Consider the following 20,570-nt stretch of genomic DNA (forward strand, 5'->3'; position numbering starts at 1 on the left):
TAAGACTCTTAAGATGAGTTTTAGAAATCAATAGAATGGTAGGGATGGTCCAGAGACAGAGCAAATAGACTAAAATGAAGAACAGACGGACGGTAGGCTCTCAAAGAGGAGAGAGCCGGCTCCACAATGGAAGGAGCCGGCTCCCCCATCTAAAAGAGACGGCTCTATGATGTTTAGAGCCGGCTCCATGCTCTAAAAAGTGCCTGCCCCAAATTTTAGAGCAGGCTCCCTTTTTAATTTATGATTTGTTTTAATTTTTTTTAATTTTCTACGTACTGTGCTTACTATTGGAGCATGGGTTTTAAATCTGTTGGGTCTGGGGTTCCACAGAGAGTTTCGAAGGTTGAATTTGGATGTTCTTAGGACCTTAAATTGATTAGGGTTTAATTCTAAATTGTCGGGACAAACAGTGTAAAAATTAGGACACTCCCTATGTTGTTAACAAATGGAAGATAAATTAATTGTTGAATTAAATTTCAGCAATTTGATGGAATATAATGTGTTTATAAAACTTGTTTTAGAATGCATTCAAGTGCATTATAAGGTCATTTAATTATTAATTTTGATCTATGCATGCTTAGGAGGCTAGTTGTTAGATTATTAAATTGTTTCCTGCAACTATATGGTTAATGCTTGGATTTAAATTGCTAAAATATTAAACAATCTTCTGAAGTTGTTTTAGCAATTTATTGGATAATAATAGGATTCTTTAACCTATTCACATGCATGATGGAGTCCCTGACATATTAAATTTGGTCTATGCATGCTCTGGATGTTAGTTGTTGATTTATTAAATCGTCTCCTACAACTATATGGTTAAATGCTTGGATTTAAATTGCTGAAACTTTAAATATTTTTCTGCAATTATTTGGATGGTGGTTTTTGGGTCTGTAAATTATTGAACTGTTATATATGTTATAATTTACATGGATATGGAGGATTGTATGTACCAGTATCGGACGGTGACATACTAGGGACGGTTTAGCTCAAAACGCATAAACCTAACCTAATGGATTAATGGAATGGATTGAAAGATATCGAATCCTAATTGTGACTAAGTCAGATCAGCTGTAATCAAGTTGGGTGACTTCCTGGATTAATGGATGATAGTTAAGTCATATCAATTGAATAAGTTGAGAGACTAACTAGCTGGTTTATTGTATGTCAGTTCAATAAATATTTGAACTACAAACCCTGGTTCTGGACGGACTTTATATATATGTTTATGGTACCACGAGATGAGCTTGAGTCTCAGACTCGTTGGTTAGGGTGCGTATATGCAGTGGATGCGTAGCTAGTTATAGTAGTTGAGGTGTACCCTGTTAGGTCTAGGTACTCATGCCCACTTTTGGGTGCGTTTTCGCATGTTGCCTTCTATTCAGGTTGAGACCCCTACTGTAGTCCAGTGAATGTCCCTTAGTGTAGATATATCTATATGTATGGACTAGATAGCTATTGTTGAGATATCTAGGGTGTATCTGCGTATTGAGTCACTGTTTGGATTGTAGTTAGAGAAGAATTTGCATGTGGGCCTGACCCACTCTTATTTTTACAGGTGTTTATTAGTTCCAGACTTGGAGCTGGATTGTGCTGAGCAGATACAGTTATTCACTCCACCGATGATCAGGGTTTTATTTCATATTTTAGACTTGGGTTTCATTTCCAATCTTTTGTGTTCAGTGAGATATTTTAGGGGTCCACTAGATGGATTGCCGAGTTGTAATAGAAATAGAGAAGTAGGATGTATCAGAATCATTCTTTGTGAATTAAATTTTATTCTGAGGTTTTGGATTATTATTTTAGTTTTCTTTTCAGCAATTTATGTATTCCTTTTTTTCTTATTTGCATTCTGTGTTCGAGTAATGCTAATTGGTTTGATATCCTCGGGTAATCGGGCGTGGACCTGGCCAACCCGCATCCGAAAATCCGGGGGTATCACAACCTTCACCCACTTCGACAGGTGCTTCAACATTATCCCTCCTTGTGGGGACAACTCTCGGGGGAATCAAGTCCCTAAGAAGTGTGTCCTCATCATTTAGCTCCTCTAAATTAGAGCTGGAGCTCTCGCCAACATCACCCCTAGTCGGTCTAGGGCCAACTTCCCTGATTTCCTTACGCCGTGACATCGTTCTATAAAACAAAGGAAGCAATTCAATAACGATAACACTAAGGTCCAACCGTGAACAACCCAATGCAAAAAGATACTGTATAAACATTTAGCATGCAATACTATGCAATGAACACATTAATATAGGCATATAAACACATAAGCACGTAAGCAAGTAAGCAGTTAAGCATGCTTTTTCAAATAGCAAAACACTTATCCAAATAAGGAAATAACAATGCAAATGACTTCCCATATAATCCTAGGTAAGCCTCTACCCGTCGTCCGAATGGTATTCGAACTATCGCTCTGATACCAAATTTGTAACGACCCTTAGCTGATGCCAAAATTTTAAAAAAATTCGGCAGAACCTCCCCTAAAAATGGGCTTTCAACAACCTGTCCCAATACACAAAACACATAAAATCATCCAGTATCCCATTCATTTGTTCATTATACCTCAACATAGTTCCTCTCATGGTGGAACATCCACACACCAATTAATCTAAATTAACATAATTACAGTCCCAAAATACATGGTTAAGATTTAAAGTCCCTGTCTTACAATGTTACATGATACAATTACATGGAAACATATACCATAATTCCATTAGTTTCATTTACATCAAACAAAAGATAAGTTCGTTCTTAAGTTACAAGGCCATGAATACTAACTTAGTTACATCCCCACAACTATGAATATACATAAAACGGTCAAAATACAAAATAGCAAACAACCTTCTAACAACTTTCAAGCTTGAGGTGGATTGTCGTCCATCGGTTCATTTCCAAGACCTGAAAAACATAATATAAATAGTAGGGTGAGCAAATATGCTCAGTAGGTGACGCTTAAGACACTTTTCTTGTGTCCGTGTGAATCCATACAAAGAATAGGCCAATAGGAAATGAGGATCATACAATGTCGGGAAATAATACAACATTCCAACTAAACTCAAGTACAACCCACACGATGCCATGAAATACAAATGCATGCCAATGTCACTCCCCATTTTCTGTTCTCAAACATCACTTTCAAACTGTTAATATAACCCGCCCTTTGGTGACCCGCAGCGACCCGAGAGGAGGATTGGCTAGTGTCCCTGACCCTTGGTACCCCCGCGGCGTCATTATAGGGCCCAGCTAGCTCAACCACGCTAGGGCGACTCTCTAGTCCCCTCTAGGCTATATTAACACTCCGGCCCTTTGGTACCCCCGCGGCGACCGGGTTTTTTTTCAAAACCATTTCATCAAATCATTTTTCCCAAAATCTCATTTTTCATTTCAAACTTATTCTTCTCGTTTCATGCCCAATGTAAATGCATGAGTGCATCAATACCATGAATTTAATCATCATTTCACATTCACTCTATTTAAGTAAGCAAGACATAATTTCGCAAGAATTTCTCAAGGGATTATAACATGCTCTTGTACAACAATGCATCTAGCACAACGAACATATATAAATCATCACATAAGCAAGAATTTTCACATAAAACATTTAAAATAAGTTCTCACATAACCACATACACATGCTATAATTTCTTTAAACTACAACTAGCATAAGTGACCATGTCTAGCATCAAATTAGAAGATGTAATTCACATAGGAGCAAGAAACTTGTGGATTAAGAGCCCCTACCTCAAATTTGTACAAAATCCTTAAATGTAGGTCTTGAATTTCGAAATCCAAAGGGTGTACAAAAATTGAAATTGATGGTATGGATGCGTAGAGCTCGTCGTGGGCTTCGTTTTGCCTCAAACGGCACTTAAAAATACTAAAAGATAAGGGAGCAATCAAGCCTTGAAGATTGAAACCAAAAAAAGAAAAAAAAAAAAAAAAAAAACAGAGAGCTTTTGGAACGAGAGAGAAGCTTACGGGAAAAAAAAAAAAAAATAGAACAAAAAGTGGTCTCATGACCATTTTAAGTGCATGTGGGTCCCACCCATTTTCCTTTTTCTTTTCGCTTTTCTTTTTGTTTTAAATTACACCACACACACAAATATATACTCATATGCGCACACACACACACACACACACACACACACACACATATATATATATATATATATATATATATATATATATATATATATATATTGACAAAGACATTACATCTATACCTATACTTTTACCAAGGTAAGTTCAAATGTTAACATGACAATTTTTTTTTCATGCTTTGGTTTTCTTTTCTGCACAATAGCCTTTTCTTTTATATTCTTTTATTTCTAAAGAACCAACATTTATCATTCCATGATCAATATCTTTTCATGTATTGTTCTGTCTTTCTTTATTCTGTTTAGCCTTATATACTTTCTTGCCGCCTAGTTTATTCTTAAAATGATTCTTACTATCACAATAAGATGAGCTGACTCAGTTTTAACACCCTTGAGTCTTTCCCCTTCAATCACACAAAGTGCTAACAACTGGTTAATGCCATATTTAACTTCTTGTGAATTATAATTCACCTTAAAAAACTGAAAAAACCTAAGTAGAGAATAGATTACCAAGTGGACAAATAACTTATCGTCAAATATGATTCCCTACTACTTCAGTTCATTAACCAGTTTGCACATCTTATAGATATACTCCCTCACTGAACTATTGCCATCATATCTGACTAACATAAACCATGTCAGATAATAGTATTGTAGTTGCTTCTTAATACCCATTAACTATTTCTTGATCAAATCAAGAAGCCCATTAGCAGTATGAAAACTAGAATACCACTATAAATAGTATCACCAACAGAAGCATAAATTAATCTAATGGCATGGTAGTACCTTTAGTCCACTTAAAAATGCAACAACTTTTCTACCTAAGAAGACTCTGTACTGGGCATATGGGTTTCTTCTTCAAAAAACAACACAGACTCGTAGTCTAAGAAACCCAATATAATATCAAAACTTGTCTTCTAAGCAATATAATTTTAACTATTTAATGGTTCAATCCCTATAAGCTATCTTTAAATTGCAAAAGCGTCTGTAACCTGAATAAATGTTATATTGAATAACACCATATAAACAATATATAAAATAATATGTCATAACTTTAGGGATTATTACTTTAATTCGTGCTTGGGGTCTTAAGCCGAATTTCTCAAGATGTTTTACTATGTGCAAAAACCGTACGTCAACCCTGCGGGAACAGATAAAATGCCATCAAAAAATCACCTTTTGGCAGAAATTTAGATTTTACTTTACCCCCCAAACCTGTGATAAAAATCACACATACACCTATTTGATTATACTTGAATTATTACTAACCACTTCCACTACCTTTTGGCAAGAGGATTATTTAGATATAATTCAAGCACTCTCAAATATTCTACTCACTTATCCCACACTAAGACATTGATCACCTTTTGGCAGAACTAATGTCCTCATGTAGGTAAGTGCACTATGAGACCTCAATAAGACCAATGTTTTAAAATTTCAAAATAATAATAATAATAATAATAATAATAACCTTCGTGAGCGTGTCACCTTTTAGCATGCATCACTCACTTTAGTTATTACCTTTGAAACGGTCACTTTACCGGTCTTCCTAAACCCCAAGGAAGAACTTATACTACAGAAGTTTCATTTATTTAAGTTCAACAATTTCTTTATAATGCACATAAATTAAACCCAAATATTAAAGAACACTTGATTTCACTGTAATATAAATGGTTTTAATACAAATAAAATAAAGTCTCCTCATACATTTTGAGAAATTATAATGAACAATATAATAATAATATGCATCAATCAGGATTTAAAAATCTCAATTCTATATATACTTTAATTAAAATAAAATAACAAAACATTGATGCATGTATATTATATATCCGACAAACAATTTAAAGTACTTTTAATCTTTAAATCAATTAGGTTAATACTATTTGCTTATGACACGCAGCCCCCATAAGTTTTTCAACTTAAAATTGAACAAGTATCATGAATTACTTAATAAAAGCACTGGGCAGGGTGTGACTAAATAATCACACAACCTCATGTCCCACTCAAAGGTCACTGATACTTGTAATATAACATGAATTAAAATTCTCAACCTGACATTAACTAGGCAAAAAACAAATCACACTTTAATACCTTACTGACCATTTATGCATTTGATGCATGTATGTATTTTTTCTTTACTATTAATCGCACTATTGTACATGCAATCTTGCATACAAAACATATATATTCACTATACAAAGGCTTACTCACAAAACCAATCAGTCAAGCACCTGGGCAAAAGGGCATGAAAGGATTTACATCACTTGTACGTACATGTATATCTCTAACCCATGAATATATAAACATGAATTAATCACGTGTTTATACCAACATCTATATCCGTAGGACTAATGTTTCCTAATAAACTTTCATTATAATATAATATTATAATATTTAAATAAATGGTCTGGGTATTAAAACCAATGCATTTATTATATATATATATATATATGAATCAGTCTTATAAAACACCACTATAATCTATTGATCCAACTAACAAAATAGTGACAAACTACAAAGCTTCACTGTAGCTTTATTATTCAAATCTGTAAGATTTTATTTTTTATTTTTTATTTTTTTATTTTTTATTTTTTCTTTTCCACTTTTGTGCATGACTCAAACAATAGTCAATAATAAACACAAAAGAGTATCTGTTTGTTTTTTTTTTTTTTACATCTGATTCTTTGTTTTTAAAGCCATTGTCTTTTCTTCCTCGTTTAGCATGGATACGCTGGTTGCGCAAGAATTTGATGAACAAGACATTTGATCACAAAACAAATTGATAGCAATTTGGGCACTACTTTATTTATTGTTATATATATATATATATATATAAAACAGAATAATCAATTACCCACCCGATGAATTAATTATATATTTTGATTTCTACGAATCCTAACTTGGCTCTGATACCAATTGATGGGTTGAAATTACAAATAACAAGTAGAAATCAAAATTAATCATGAATTAACGAGAGGTTTTTGATATCATACCTGATTAGAAAATTAAACTTTAGATATCTTTGGAAATTCCTTATCGCCCTTTGAGAGATCTAAAAAATAGAGCGTTTTACTCCATTCTGAAAGTTGTCGATACGATAGTTTTGAATAAGGATTTAAAAACTCTTATATATACCAATAACAAGGGGGACTTCTCTACAAACAAGCATACCGAAATCTCCCTTCCTATTATGAAAACTTAGATATTAATGATTAGAATTAAATCAAACCAAATAAGTTGGAAAACCACAATCCAACAGTATAAAAATCATATTGGAAAACCACAATCCAACAGTATAAAAATCATACTTCCAATTAGACCACCAAATTGAAAAGTACAAACCCAATCCATCAAGTATCAATAATTATATTGCAATCCTACTTTTGAAAAACGTAATATATACAACCATAAAATAATTTTTATTATTTAAATATATATATATAAATTCCAACATGGGAAACAAAGCAATACTGGTCGACGAATCAAATATTGATTATTTTTTCTCTTTGAAATTAATTAGAATCGAAGCTAAGCTCTGGGAGCGATAGTGACAAGCCAGAAACGAATCGAAGCTATCGATTGAAAATCTCTTTGGAGTTTATGACGAAGAGCGAGAAGCTTAAGGTTTGCAGTCGGATTTGGGAGCTAGAAATAGTGACGAGCGAAGAAGTGAGGAGCGAGAGTAGAGAGAGAAGATTGAGGAACGGAAGTGGAGAGAGAAAGTGAGATCTTAACATTGTTTTGGACTGAAAAATAAAAAATGATCAAGCCAAACCCATTTGTTGAAGCCGACTACATCGTTCACGTGCGGCACTCTTAAAAAGTGCTGTTAGAAACATTTCAATAGCACCATTTTTTTTAGTAATTGCTGTTAAACTAATGCCACCATATCATTATTTTGTTGTAGTGAATTAGGGTTAGCGTAGAACCCATACTTGTGTTTTAGGGCAATCGAAGCTAATTTTAATGGCTTTCAGCAGCTCTGAGACGGTGCACACACATTCAGCTGTATTGTAAAGTGAAGAGAGGGTTTATCCCAAGCGAGGCAAAATGAATGTTTTGAAAATTTTGTAGTGTGACATTGTGCATGTAAACTGCCCAAAAATGGTTAAGTTGGCAAAAGCGAACTAGACGCCACAAGTACGGTTTGATATATGTGGTTTGCTCAACTCAAAATAGATCAGAAACACTATATATATATATTAGATCAATACTTCAAAAGCGAAAAGAACTGTAGAACAGTCTTGACCAATAATAGATCATAAATATTATTCGAGCAGTATAGAAGGAAAAAAAAAAAAAACGTCAATCCATACTCCATTATTAATCGTAGTAAGACAATACACAAATTAAAACTAAGTAGGCCGTATCACTTTATTTGATAGGAATGTCCCATGCTCTCCCTATGTAACTTCTTCTGGAAAAAAATTAAAATAAAATTACAGATGAGGGAAATAATGAAGCTACAAGTGCAGCAATTATCATCCCTTCTTATTGTTGAAACAATGTGTATCAGAGAGAGATCTCTAAACATCAACTCAACTTTGAAAATGATTTAATTCTCTTCTGAGTGTTTTTTCTCTAAAAAATCTTTGCGGAATTTCTTTTCTTCCCAAAGCTTCTGGGCAAAGTCGTCAAGTGCTTTTTCATTACTGTATTCTCCAGGTGCTTCCTTATACTTGCCTGTTCCCAAATCGACCCTTGAAACCTTCCCCTGTAATAGCTTCTTTCCAGTAACCACAAGGTTTGCCAGATTCTTTTCTGTTGCAATATCAACCGAAGATTCCTCACCCTTCAAACGATCAGTCTATCCATGCACATATACATATATATATATCACAAGAAACTATTAGTATGTATGTGATAGTAACAAATATATATACACGAGAGAAATGCCCTGTCATGACAGGCAACCTAGATCCCCTGTGTTAGGAGATCATGTGCACTACGTCACACTGCAACACACTTTAAGAAAGTTAATTATGCAACACATTTACATTGAAAATACAACATGCATCACAAATTTATGCAATTGTTGCATTCATGACGTAAACTTGTTCCACTTAGTACATGACAAATTAACATATAACATATTTGACCAGGACACGATCTTTGTTCCGTGAGAAGAGTATGAACTCTCTATTTCTTAACTTCTTAATTGAGATAGCTTTTGAAATCTATGATAAGTCAAACAAATCTTTTATTGTAATAAAAGTCTTAAATCAGTGGCTAATAAATAGAGAGTTCAATATCCTGTTGCCCATTTTGATAGCATATATATATATATATTTGTGTGAGTTTTTTTTTTTTTTCGTTACCTGAATGCGAAGGTAGTTTTCTGGGCATTTGTGGGCTTCAAAGAAATTAGAAACATGAATATCAACCATATCAGAGCTTGCATCACCATAAACGTCAAGAATTGGATTGGACCCAAAGTAACATGCCCAACCTAAGAAACCCCACTTGGAGGCTTTTGTCGCACTGTAGGTTTTGTGTTTGGCTGCACCAGTGCCCAATGATAGGACAAGCATTTTCGTGCCTTCCGCCGACATTTCTTTCGTAGCGTGACATATGGCCACTAGAGTCTGTCAAGTTACTCAAAACTAGTGAATTTGGTAATCTATATATATATGTACCTAACTACTAATATGCAATATTATAGAAAGTGCATGTGTTAATTTACAACAAAATAGTAAACAGTAATGATAAGTAGTATGAAATTTGTTGTATTTGTATTTGAATATTTTACATAATTGGAGTAACGCTGTATCATTACTGGAAAGTAAATTCTGATTTTAACTGCATTCATATATAAAATCAAGAAATGACACTTAAATTATGGTTTAATCTTGACAAGCACGAATATTTCTATGAAGTATGACACGTTTTGAAGTAAGAGATTTAATTCCAGAACATTTTCAATTAAATACATATATCGTCATAAAATCTTGGACATGTCCATAATTTTAAAGTGAATTTCTTAAAAAAAGACCTTGAAGTGATAGATACTTGTTGAAATTGTGCTAAAATGTCTGATGGGATCATTGTATAGGACTTTCTTCATAATTAACAGTGATACAAATTATAACTGTAATAAAAATAATGCAAAGTCTGTGTTTACATAAAATTATATGAAATTTGACCATGTATAAAAAACAGCAAAAATTGAACCCAAAAAAAAAAAAAAAATACAAAAAAAACAAAAAAATGATTAACCATCAAATAATTTGTGCATATGTGCATACACACATATGCAAAATATATCAACAATATACTTGACAGAAATAAACACTCACAGGATTATTTGCAGCAAGGCCACCATCGATGAGGTTAAAAATGTGTGTTGTTTTGGGGTTAAAAGTGTGTTTTGTTTCGCCACTATCGATAGGATCAAAACTGTGTGCTGGGAGATAAGTGGGAGCTGCAGAGGTGCCGAGGCAGATATCCGATAGCAGAGCATTCTTAGCTTCATCATCTCTTGCCTGTACATAAAATATTAAAACAAAAAAAAAAATTCATATTTGTATCTAGAAATCAAAGCAATAATATTATTCTAGTCGACAAGTTAGACTTAAAACACTAGCTGAACGAACTTTATTTCTTAGACATATTTTAAGTGAGAAACATGAATCTCAGTGCACTTGAAATATATTTAAATGTAAATAAGTTTTTTATTAATGTTTTAGATCTAACACATCGACTGAAATATCATCATATTTCGAAATCAAATAATGGAACATACCTCAGACGTAGAGAAGATAATTGGCTGGAGCAGGTTGATGTCGAAAGTTGGTATGACCACATTTGTTACGGTTTCTTTGATGGTAGTTTCATTAAGTAGCTCCTTTGTTATTCTCTTCAGGTCCTTTCCGTCATACTTTGGCCTGAACACCATGCGAATATAACGCGCCACCTTACCCACCAAGTCAAACCAGCTAATCCCCAAAAAAAAGGAAAAAAAATAAAATAAAATTCCATTAATGATGTTTCTGTTCAGATAGAAATATTTCATATGTAATTTTTATGTAAATAGTTTATACCTAAAAATAAAGTTTGTTTTGTTTAGTATATAATTGAGAATACTTTTGTGTTTTGCAAAAAAATTGAAAATAAAAATAATACAAAAGATGTGTTTGGTTGACATGTTTTTGAAAATTGTTTTATAAAAATTCAGTTAAAATTATGTGTATTTTTAGATAATATTTTTATCCACTTCTTTAGAAGTAATCTATATATATATATATATATATATATATGGGAAGGAAAACTTATTTTTTGAATCTTGATAACTGCTTTCAGAAAATTAACTGAGTCAAACAAACATTAATTTTCCATCTAATTTTTTGCTAATTTACCAATTCCTAGAAAATGGATGATAAAAAAACACTAATATAAACAAGTTTGTGTGTTATATATATATATATATATATATATATATATATAATATAAAGGCAAGTATATATAAGAGTATGGAAAATGATATGTTAAAAAAATGCATATGCGCGCACGCGCGCACACACAAACACTTGTGTCTTGTACGAATGGGTATATTTTTTTATACAGTTAAACAAACACTCTAAATTTTGTTTTTGATCCATGCACATTTTTTGCCATGTTCGGATTCGAAACTCTTCCCGTTTAAATTGATGAAAATTTTACATTAAGAAAAAAAATAAATAAAAAAATAAAAAATAAATAAAGGAGTTAGCATAGTGAACAAAGAGTGACATCCTTGAAGAGATGGTTTCGAATTTTTTTTGATCCTAGCTCCAAACGTGCAAAAAGCCTTCCTCGAATACAATTAATTAATTTTTTTTTTTTTTTTTTTTTTTTTGGGCCTTTTTATTACTTAGGTAACACTGTCACACCTTCTTAAAATACAACTTTTTTTTTTTTTTTGGTTAAATTCTTAAAATACAACTTGACTTCTTATATTTTGCAAAACCTTGCAACTTGCAAACGCAACAATTTTGTTATTCCAAACTATGTTTTAGTTATTAAATTTTATAACTTCCTTAATGCTTGAATGGTCCAAAAAGGTCTTATATCGCAATTTTTTTTTATAATTTATAATATTTTTAAGGTTGAAGGGGTTATATATAAAAAGGACTAATGTAACAATCATTGAACAGTGTATATTGAAGTCCTTAAGACATCACAATATTACTCATTAGTAAATGTGGACCTGTTATTATATGGAGTATTATATATATATATATATATATATATATATATATATATATAATTTCGGAGGAAAAAATGTTACGGGCTAGCGATTAAAGGAGAGAGTGAGGGTGCAAGGGATTAAAGGAGAGAGTGAGGGTGCAAGGTTCGAATGCGAATTCCTAAGCATAAGAAGCTACTCAATCTCTCCAACAACACAACACTCGCTATTATTTTTTCTAAATATGGCTATATCATTACCTAAATTGGTGAAAGATTTGGGGAGCGTTTTTTAAGTAGAACTCATTGATGTCCTCAGCCTTCTTAATAGGGCGCTTATCCTTATCAGGAGCTGTAAGCATGGCGGTGACCAGACCACCGGTGCTAGTCCCAGCAATAACATCGAAATAATCTGCAATTCTTGCACTTGGACCATCAAGATCCTAGCAAATCATACATAAAATAAGTAAGAAAAGCTATGTCTGACAATAAAGAGATCGAAATGTATATGACAAAAACTATTTTTTTACACTATTATGAAGTACACTCATGTCATGTTCTGTTACATGGAATTAATTTCTTTCTTTAATTTCATTTTCAATATACTAATTCCAGAATACAACGTCAATTCATTTATTGAATTGAGTATGAATTCATTGAGTAGTGTATGAGTTACCTGAAGCTGTTTTTCGAGATGGGCAAGCATGGTACCGGGAATGATACCTCTAATGCCACCTCCATCGATGCTCAACACCGTCACCAACTTTCTTCCCGTGGATTCAGTAGCCATTTGAGGTTTTGAGTTAGAACTATAGCAAAATAATTAATGCAATCAATCAAGAGATTTGCTTTATGATTACATAACATGATCAACTCAACTATTTATAAAAAAAAGAAAGGGCAGCAACTCATGCCTGCATCAATGTATGGACCCACCCTAGGTCGTTAATAATGTGATGGAGTCCTACCCACTCGTATGTATCTTTTCAGTAGTTCCAAGTAGTCCACTTTCGATCTGGTCAACTCCTACTATTATTATTATTCTTATTATTAATTTTTGTTAATTTTTTTTTTTTTTTCTCCACTAGCTAGAAAGATCTTAATTCCCACTTTCCAGGCGTGTGCGTACCCAAAACAAAAAAAGTGTGACAATTCATTCGTGTCATTATTAGCGTCGTGTTAAAACATGAACATCTTCTTGTTATGTGAATCAGATTACATGAATATCCTATTATATGAATACCATTATCCTATTCTATGAATACATATGATTATTAACATAATTATTATATGAATAATATAGCATAACACACCAATTTAATTAATAAATGAGTCAATACTTAACACGTACGTACTACACATGCAAGACATATGTTTAATAATTTTTTTTTTTATAGTATTAAAGTTATTTTTAACACGAACACGATACATTTAATTAAACGGACTAATCAGTTATTTAACTATACGGAATAATTAGCTTATAAACAAGTTGAGGACGAAATATGAATTTAACATACTTAATTACGTTTTAATTTGAATTGACATGATTAAGTTAAATCCAAATCCATATTCACTTATCCCATTTAAGCGTGTGGTGTCAAATTTTATCATCATTTTTTATTAATCTAATACTATTTGAGTTTCTAGAAGGGACGAGTTTTTATAGCTTTTTTATCTTCTAGAATTTGTATAAAATATAATTGCCCTTAGGCTAATAAAGTTCTCTATTTCCGTTAACCATATGTATACCCTTCTAAAACTTTTTTTTACAATATATATGTCAGTTTCCATATTTTATAAGTTCAACCTTTGGACAATATTATATCAGAAGCATGATGATGGTCTCTCGAACACCCCATATTTTCCTAGTATTCTTATCAAGCAAGACAAAAATTTCTTCTCTCTCTAAATTTAAAATTTCTTTATTTAAATTTTCATGGCATACTATTTTTCATCATATTTTATTTATAATCTACATTTCAATATCTTTATTTTTAAAATTCTGTTTATCATAACTTGAATAGAATTATATGGAGTAAATTAGACTGACAGCGTAAGATTTGCCCTACTCATACATGGTGGCTGAAAATAATTTTTATTACATCACATATATGTCGGAGTTACGGAGTCTGAGTCACAAGTTTGGTTTATATTGATGTTTCTCAAATCCCGATATTGTGAAATTATTTATACGCTCCGTATTCCAAATTTTAGATATTATGTATGCTTTTTTTATTAGTTGATACTCACACATATATGTTTTTATTAAAGTTCAAATCCTTGATCTTCTTTTGAAAAGTAGTGATCTGGTATCGCTAAATTAATGACCTATTCATAATATATATATATATATATATATATATATATATATATATATATTTGTGATTGTTTTCAATTCTCAACGATTTACATGCATACATATGTCATGCATGAATATATGATAGACAGGGGCGGAGTTACTGAAGGGCTAACCAAGACTATTGTATCATTAGTTCACAGTCTTGTCTATATGTAATATTACTCTTTTTTCTAATCCGGTACATTTATAATATTATTTTTTCTCTTAACTAAGTCTACTTTGCAATCCCGATTTCGCCCCTAGTGTAGTAACACTTGTACATATCAACTCAACTAATTTATAAGAAAATAGAAGGCAACCCACTAATGGCATATGCTTGCATGCATCAACGGAGTCAGCGTCGACGTTAATGTGATGGAAGGAACACTTGTATGTATCTTTCAGTAGTTCTAAGTACTCCATTGTTGAACTGGTCAACTCCTCTCTTCAACCATTAGCAACCTAGTCTGCCATTTTCAACCCTTTCTGTCAAATAGACCTTAATTCCAATTATTTATTTCATTTTATTTATTTTTTTATGTCACGGAGTACCACTTGTATAAGTACGACAAGGCAACCTGAACATTTTATTCCAATCTATATTTTTTTCTTGTTCCTTGATTTCCACAAATGAAGATTAAAAAAGTAAGACCGAAATTTAATTCGTAGGTTATGGTCAACCACACATGTAATCAAAATGCACATATGATGTGAAATTCCAACTAACCTATAATATATATTTTTGTTCTTCAGCAAATAATGGTTCAGACATCGACTCCTGTCCAAAAGTTAAAACAGAAGTAGATTCAAAATCCAGACAGGATTCTCACATAACCTAGAAATTTCACCATTAACATGTATTTATTCTTACTTTAAATTCATTAATGTTAGGTTAAATATTTTCTCCATGGTTGTATAAATAGTGGTCCCTTTTTTTTTTTTTTTTTTTTCTCTCTCTTTGTAGAAAGGTTATAAATAGTGGTCTTAGGAAGTCCGGAAAGATGCATACACTATGAGACCACGAATCAAGAGAGTGGGTTAGTGTTGAAGTTCAGAGAGAGAAGTGTATTCAAACTATGGAGTTTGAGTGTGAGTACTATATTCTGAGTTGATCGGAGATGAACACATTGGTTTTTGAAGAGAAGTACAATATTCATCAACATACGTATTTGATATTTAGATTTAGATAAATTTTGAAAATAGCGTTATCATTTATCTTCCGTTTACACATGAATAAAACTTTGACAATTACGCACAACCGTAATAAACACTATTACTATAGTTTTGTTCCAACAACCCAAACACCTAGAAGATCAATCCTACTATTTAATTACGCGGCTCTAAACGTATGCATGGCATATATCTATGCATCAATGGAGTCACCATCATTCAATTTGAAAAAGATATCTTTCAGTAGTTCTAACTACTTTGTTGATTGATATGGTCAACTTCTCTCCTCAGTCCTTACAAAATTCTTCTGCCATTTTTGTTCTTCCTATGCTTATTTTACTACTTATTCCTCCTTGGAATAGTATTAACGCGTGTTAAGACTAGTCTTGGGAAAGCACAAATGAAACAAGAAATAACATGAACGAAAAATCACACAGAACATAAGTTTATTATCTGGATAAGGATCTTTTTTAAGAAAGAAGAGGTCCTGCACACCCATCAATTATTGGATTGGATTTTCTTACTAGTAATGATGTCATATCAATAGTTGGTGAATGTGTAGGACTTCTCCTTTCCTGAAGAGGATCTTTGTCCTTATTGCCTACATCGTGAAAAGGGCAATAAAAAGATGTACAAGTCTCTCAAGCATTAGTCCCTTTACGCTCTTTATTTCAAACTATTTCGGAATTTTGCATGAACAAGAATTCAATCCACAACTAAACATTTACCGCCCATGAAGAGGTGCATGAATATTTGAAAATCTGTCAAACTATATTTCCGGGTTATGATCAACCACAAATGCAAATGCAGAAATATATTTACGCACAAAAAGGATAAATATTGTTTTTGAAGATTTTAAAAATGTGCCGACTAAGTCATATAAGTGGAGTGTAAAAAGAGAACACTATCAAGTTTCTAAAGTAGAAAGTCGAAAGCTTAACTTCATAGTTTATTTCACATTCATTATGATGAGAATAATTCTTGCCTCCACCGGTGAGGCCTTCTCCAAATCATTTATATACTAAAGAATAATCACTGAATTGATCTAATGTTCACCTCAATCATTATGGTTTGCCAATAAAAAAAAATAAAAAAAATAAAAAATTATTACATACAAAAGAATTAATAAGGTCAGAACTAGGCTTGCAAATCAACTTCCAAATGACCACTCTCTGTTCTTCACAATTTTCAAAGGTAAATATTTTTCTGATTCGTCATTCCTTGAATCTTGTTGCCCATCTGATGCTTCATGCGGTTGGAGAAGCATCTTTGGTACGGAGAAGATTATCCATAAAGGTCTTTTATGGAGGGTGGTTAATGGTTCATCCATCAACATATGGAAGGACAATTGGCTGCCCGATGTGTCTCATCCCAAAGTTTCTACCTCCCTGCCAAATCCTCCATTTCAGAAGGTTGAAGAGTTGTTGGACCAGAACAGTAATTCTTGGAATAGTGCCCTTATTTGCCAGTATATCAACGCGAGGGACTTTAATCTCATCCATCAAATTCCTCTTAGACATTCTGGAGGAGCAGATCGCATTTCTTGGAATCCTTCTCCAAATGGGAATTTCTCTGTAAAATCAGCCTACAAGCTTCTTCGAATGGGGAGGTCTTAGGTTTCTCTCACCCTTCCTTCTTCAAGTCATGTTCAAGAGCGAAATGACATGTGGAAAGCCATTTGGCGAATTAAAGTTTGATGTAAAATTCTTTTCTTTCTCTGGCAATGCTGTTACGAACGCATTCCTGTCCGGGCTAACCTTCATGCTCGAGGTGTTCCAGTTGATCCTTGTTGTTATTTTTGTGGAGAAGAGGAGAAATCAGTTTGCCATCTCCTTTTTCGCTGTCACTTCTCTCAGTTGATGTGGAATATTTCCCCTCTAAGAATTGAGGTTATTGATCCTAGCTTGACAAAGTGGAGTCAGATTTGGCTCCACCTTAACAGTTTATGGTCCCATAGTAATCACACTATTGAGTTGAGCAGCCTTGGAGCTTTGTTGTGTTGGCATATATGGAAGGCGCGAAATGATGAGGTCTTCAAGAATATTCGTCAAGACGCAGCGGAGGTGGTTTCTTTGGCAGTTTCTGATCTCTCAGAATTTAACACCATTTCTAAGTTTAAAGTCGTTTATTCTCCAGTTCTGGATAGTCCTATTTTTGTTCCTTCTCAGTGGACTCCCCCACCTTTGGGTTTTTTAAAGCTTAATATGGACGCTTCTTTTTCTCCTATATTTTTGGAGTGTGGGGGTGGTATTATCCTTAGAGATGAGCTCTGCAGACCTATTAAGATTGCTTCTTTGTTCTTTCATCATGTGAGTAATGTAGAGTTGGCTGAAGCTTTGTTGCTTCGAGAGAGTTTGAAGCTTGCTCAAGCTTGGGGTTACTCTAAAGTTCTTTTTGAAGGGGACTGCAAATCGGTGATGTCTTTAAGGCCTAATTCTATTTTTGTTTCAGTTGTTTTGGAAGACATTGCTTCCATACTTCGTGTCATGGAGGGATGCAGTCTTTCTTGGGTTCTCGCTCTTGTAACAGTGTTGCTCACTCTTTAACTCATCGAGCCTTGAGGTCTAGGAGTTCTGATCTTGTTTGGGATGTGTGGCCAACTTGGCTCCTTTCATCCATTCACAAGGACCTTGGGGTGTTGTGAGGCTTTGGTGGTGTGTCGCTATTGGTTTCTTTGTGTTGTTGTTTTCTTAGTGTTGCTGGTGTTACAAACAAACAAACAAACAAACAAACAAACAAAAACTAGGCTTGCAAATGAAGATATTTTAAATAATAGTAAGCTATATTAGTAATTTAAGTAAGAAAAACTACCCATATTTGCATTTTGGACCTTCAAATTACACTTTAAGAAGAAAAGTCAAAAGTTTTTTCATTTTCATATGAAAAGTCAAAGTTCAATGTACAAAGATGATAAATTTGTCTATAAAATAATATATATATATATATATTGTTCACTACATAATATTATAATATTTATACTATGCAAACCTTAAAGTATTAACAATAATTAACAGCCATGTTACAACCCTCTTCGTCCTCTTCTTCAGGACTACAGGATAACCAGGATTCAGAACTGGTAAAAAATACTGAAGTAGTGGAATGGACCAATGTTCAAAATCAATTGAACAAATGGACTATCCCTCCAGTAAGTGCAAAAAACATTTACAAAATCGGAATGCTTAATTTAGCTGATCTATGGACTATTAAGACCATGGAACAGACCATGCAATTAAGCACTAAGGATACAATAATTAAATTATTGTCTTCCCGTGACCTTCAGAGGCACATGCATAAATACATGTATATCCATATAGGTTTAATTCAAATTGCTTTTAAACCTTTAACCTTGTTAGGTATGGATGCCTGCATTCAAGCAACCCTAAGGGATGCTCGATGTCTGAAATTTCACCCTTCTTTGATGGGTGCACTGGAAACCAGTCTATGTCATGGATCGGTTTACTTTGATGTCTATCCTAGTCTGAATTTATCTTTAACAGATAAAAATATCCATGAGGCAGTTAGTCTTAGGGTACAGACTTATGGATATGATTACTTACCTGGATCGGAAGTGATAAGTGTTATTTATCGCATCCATTACAAAGTACTTGATACTATGTGTCCCAAGGCCATACGCAAAGACTCTAAAGGAGTAACAGCGTTATGGGATACTAACATGTACACCTCAAATGTTGCCACGAAAAGGATGATTCCTTGGAGTGAGATAACATTTCCTGAACACTGGACGATTTCTAATGCCGTTCCAGCACAGCCAATTGCTAATCATAGCTTAGACTGTGTTATTCAGGACCAAGATGGTGATGTTTTTCTGAATTTCAGAAAATCCATAGATCTATCCAGATCTACATCATCTAAAGGAAGTCATCTTCCTTATCGTGTTTCTTGTCCTCCTTCTCGACATTCGATCTCGTCAGATTATCGTAAAGAAGGACTCCCTGAAGCAGTTGATTCCAAGCTCAAGCTGAAAGGAATACAACAATCTCCGAATCAAATTCCAAGAGGAGTTTACGAGAAAGCACCAATAGGTATGTCTCGTCGCCAATTTGGAATTGAATTTAGCCCAACTCCATCTGAAATGGGAATCGGAAATGAATCTGTCAAGGATCAGTTTGACGATCCCACAGACATTAATGACCCGCATGAATATTAGTTTTAATGGATTTTGTCCCTGATAGAATTGCCATTAATGCTGAATTTCAACAGGATCAATATAAAGAATTCAGAAGTTGGTATTTCAAAAGTTTTGACCAAAATCAATTACAACTTTTCAAAACCCAATTTTATGAATTTCTACAAGAACGCAAAATGGTTATACCTTTTGTTTCTTGGTTTTACATGACCAATCATTCTCTTGTTAATATTAACATATTGGATGATTTCCTCAAACCATGGACCACATCTGAAGATAAGGTTCTCCACTCTGTCCATCCTCCCCCTGACCATCTAATTCTAAAACGAATTGACCCGGACAGTGGTTCTAAAGTGGAAACCAAGGCTTATAGCCAACCGAAAGTAATTGATCCAACTAGTACTGCTACTGAACCAATGTCAGATTCATCATGGGATAAAGTCTGAATTTTAAGTCCTTGAATTTTCTGAGTAAGAAGAGTAAGAAATTCTTCATTCTTCTTAGGATGTGTCAGATTGAAGCCTTGAACTTCAATTGCAGGTTTCACCAATGCTTTGGATAAGGAAGCTTCTGGAGGAGAAGTTTTCACAGAAATACACTTAGTATTAATTGTATTTAATACCGTGTCTATTCCTGTTTCAATTCTCCCAAG

General features: G+C 33.3%; 2 protein-coding genes across 2 annotated transcripts; one reads left to right on the forward strand and one right to left on the reverse strand.

Annotated features, from left to right (window-relative positions):
• Positions 1-8,580: 8,580 nt before the first annotated feature.
• Positions 8,581-13,456, reverse strand: LOC132267598 (patatin-like protein 2). The gene is made up of 6 exons (XM_059768737.1): positions 12,940-13,456; positions 12,525-12,706; positions 10,843-11,035; positions 10,397-10,582; positions 9,419-9,685; positions 8,581-8,907 (listed from the first exon to the last, which is right to left on the reverse strand). The coding sequence occupies exons 1-6, from the start codon at positions 13,051-13,053 to the stop codon at positions 8,656-8,658; spliced, it is 1,194 nt and encodes a 397-aa protein (XP_059624720.1). The 5' UTR covers positions 13,054-13,456; the 3' UTR covers positions 8,581-8,655.
• A 3,974-nt stretch (positions 13,457-17,430) lies between these two features.
• On the forward strand, positions 17,431-18,317 carry LOC132316455 (uncharacterized). Its single transcript, XM_059814927.1, has 2 exons — positions 17,431-17,541; positions 17,628-18,317. Exons 1-2 carry the CDS (start codon positions 17,431-17,433, stop codon positions 18,315-18,317), a joined length of 801 nt encoding a protein of 266 aa, XP_059670910.1.
• The last annotated feature ends 2,253 nt before the right edge of the window (positions 18,318-20,570 follow it).

Source organism: Cornus florida, unplaced genomic scaffold (genome assembly GCF_030987335.1).
Source record: "Cornus florida cultivar Cherokee Brave unplaced genomic scaffold, ASM3098733v1 CherokeeBrave_3.0.0_Hap2_Chr07, whole genome shotgun sequence".
Classification (NCBI taxonomy): domain Eukaryota; kingdom Viridiplantae; phylum Streptophyta; class Magnoliopsida; order Cornales; family Cornaceae; genus Cornus; species Cornus florida.

Bases quoted from the DNA above. Each gene is read 5' to 3' on its own strand.
- LOC132316455 (XM_059814927.1), top strand. From the start codon at position 17,431: ATGACATGTGGAAAGCCATTTGGCGAATTAAAGTTTGATGTAAAATTC. The intron at 17,542-17,627 runs GTGTTCCAGTTG...CACTTCTCTCAG, and splicing joins GGCTAACCTTCATGCTCGAG to TTGATGTGGAATATTTCCCC.
- LOC132267598 (XM_059768737.1), bottom strand. From the start codon at position 13,053: ATGGCTACTGAATCCACGGGAAGAAAGTTGGTGACGGTGTTGAGCATC. The intron at 11,036-12,524 runs GTAATGATATAG...TTTGGGGATTAG, and splicing joins CAAATCTTTCACCAATTTAG to CTGGTTTGACTTGGTGGGTA. The intron at 9,686-10,396 runs GTGAGTGTTTAT...GTAACTTGACAG, and splicing joins GCCTTGCTGCAAATAATCCT to ACTCTAGTGGCCATATGTCA.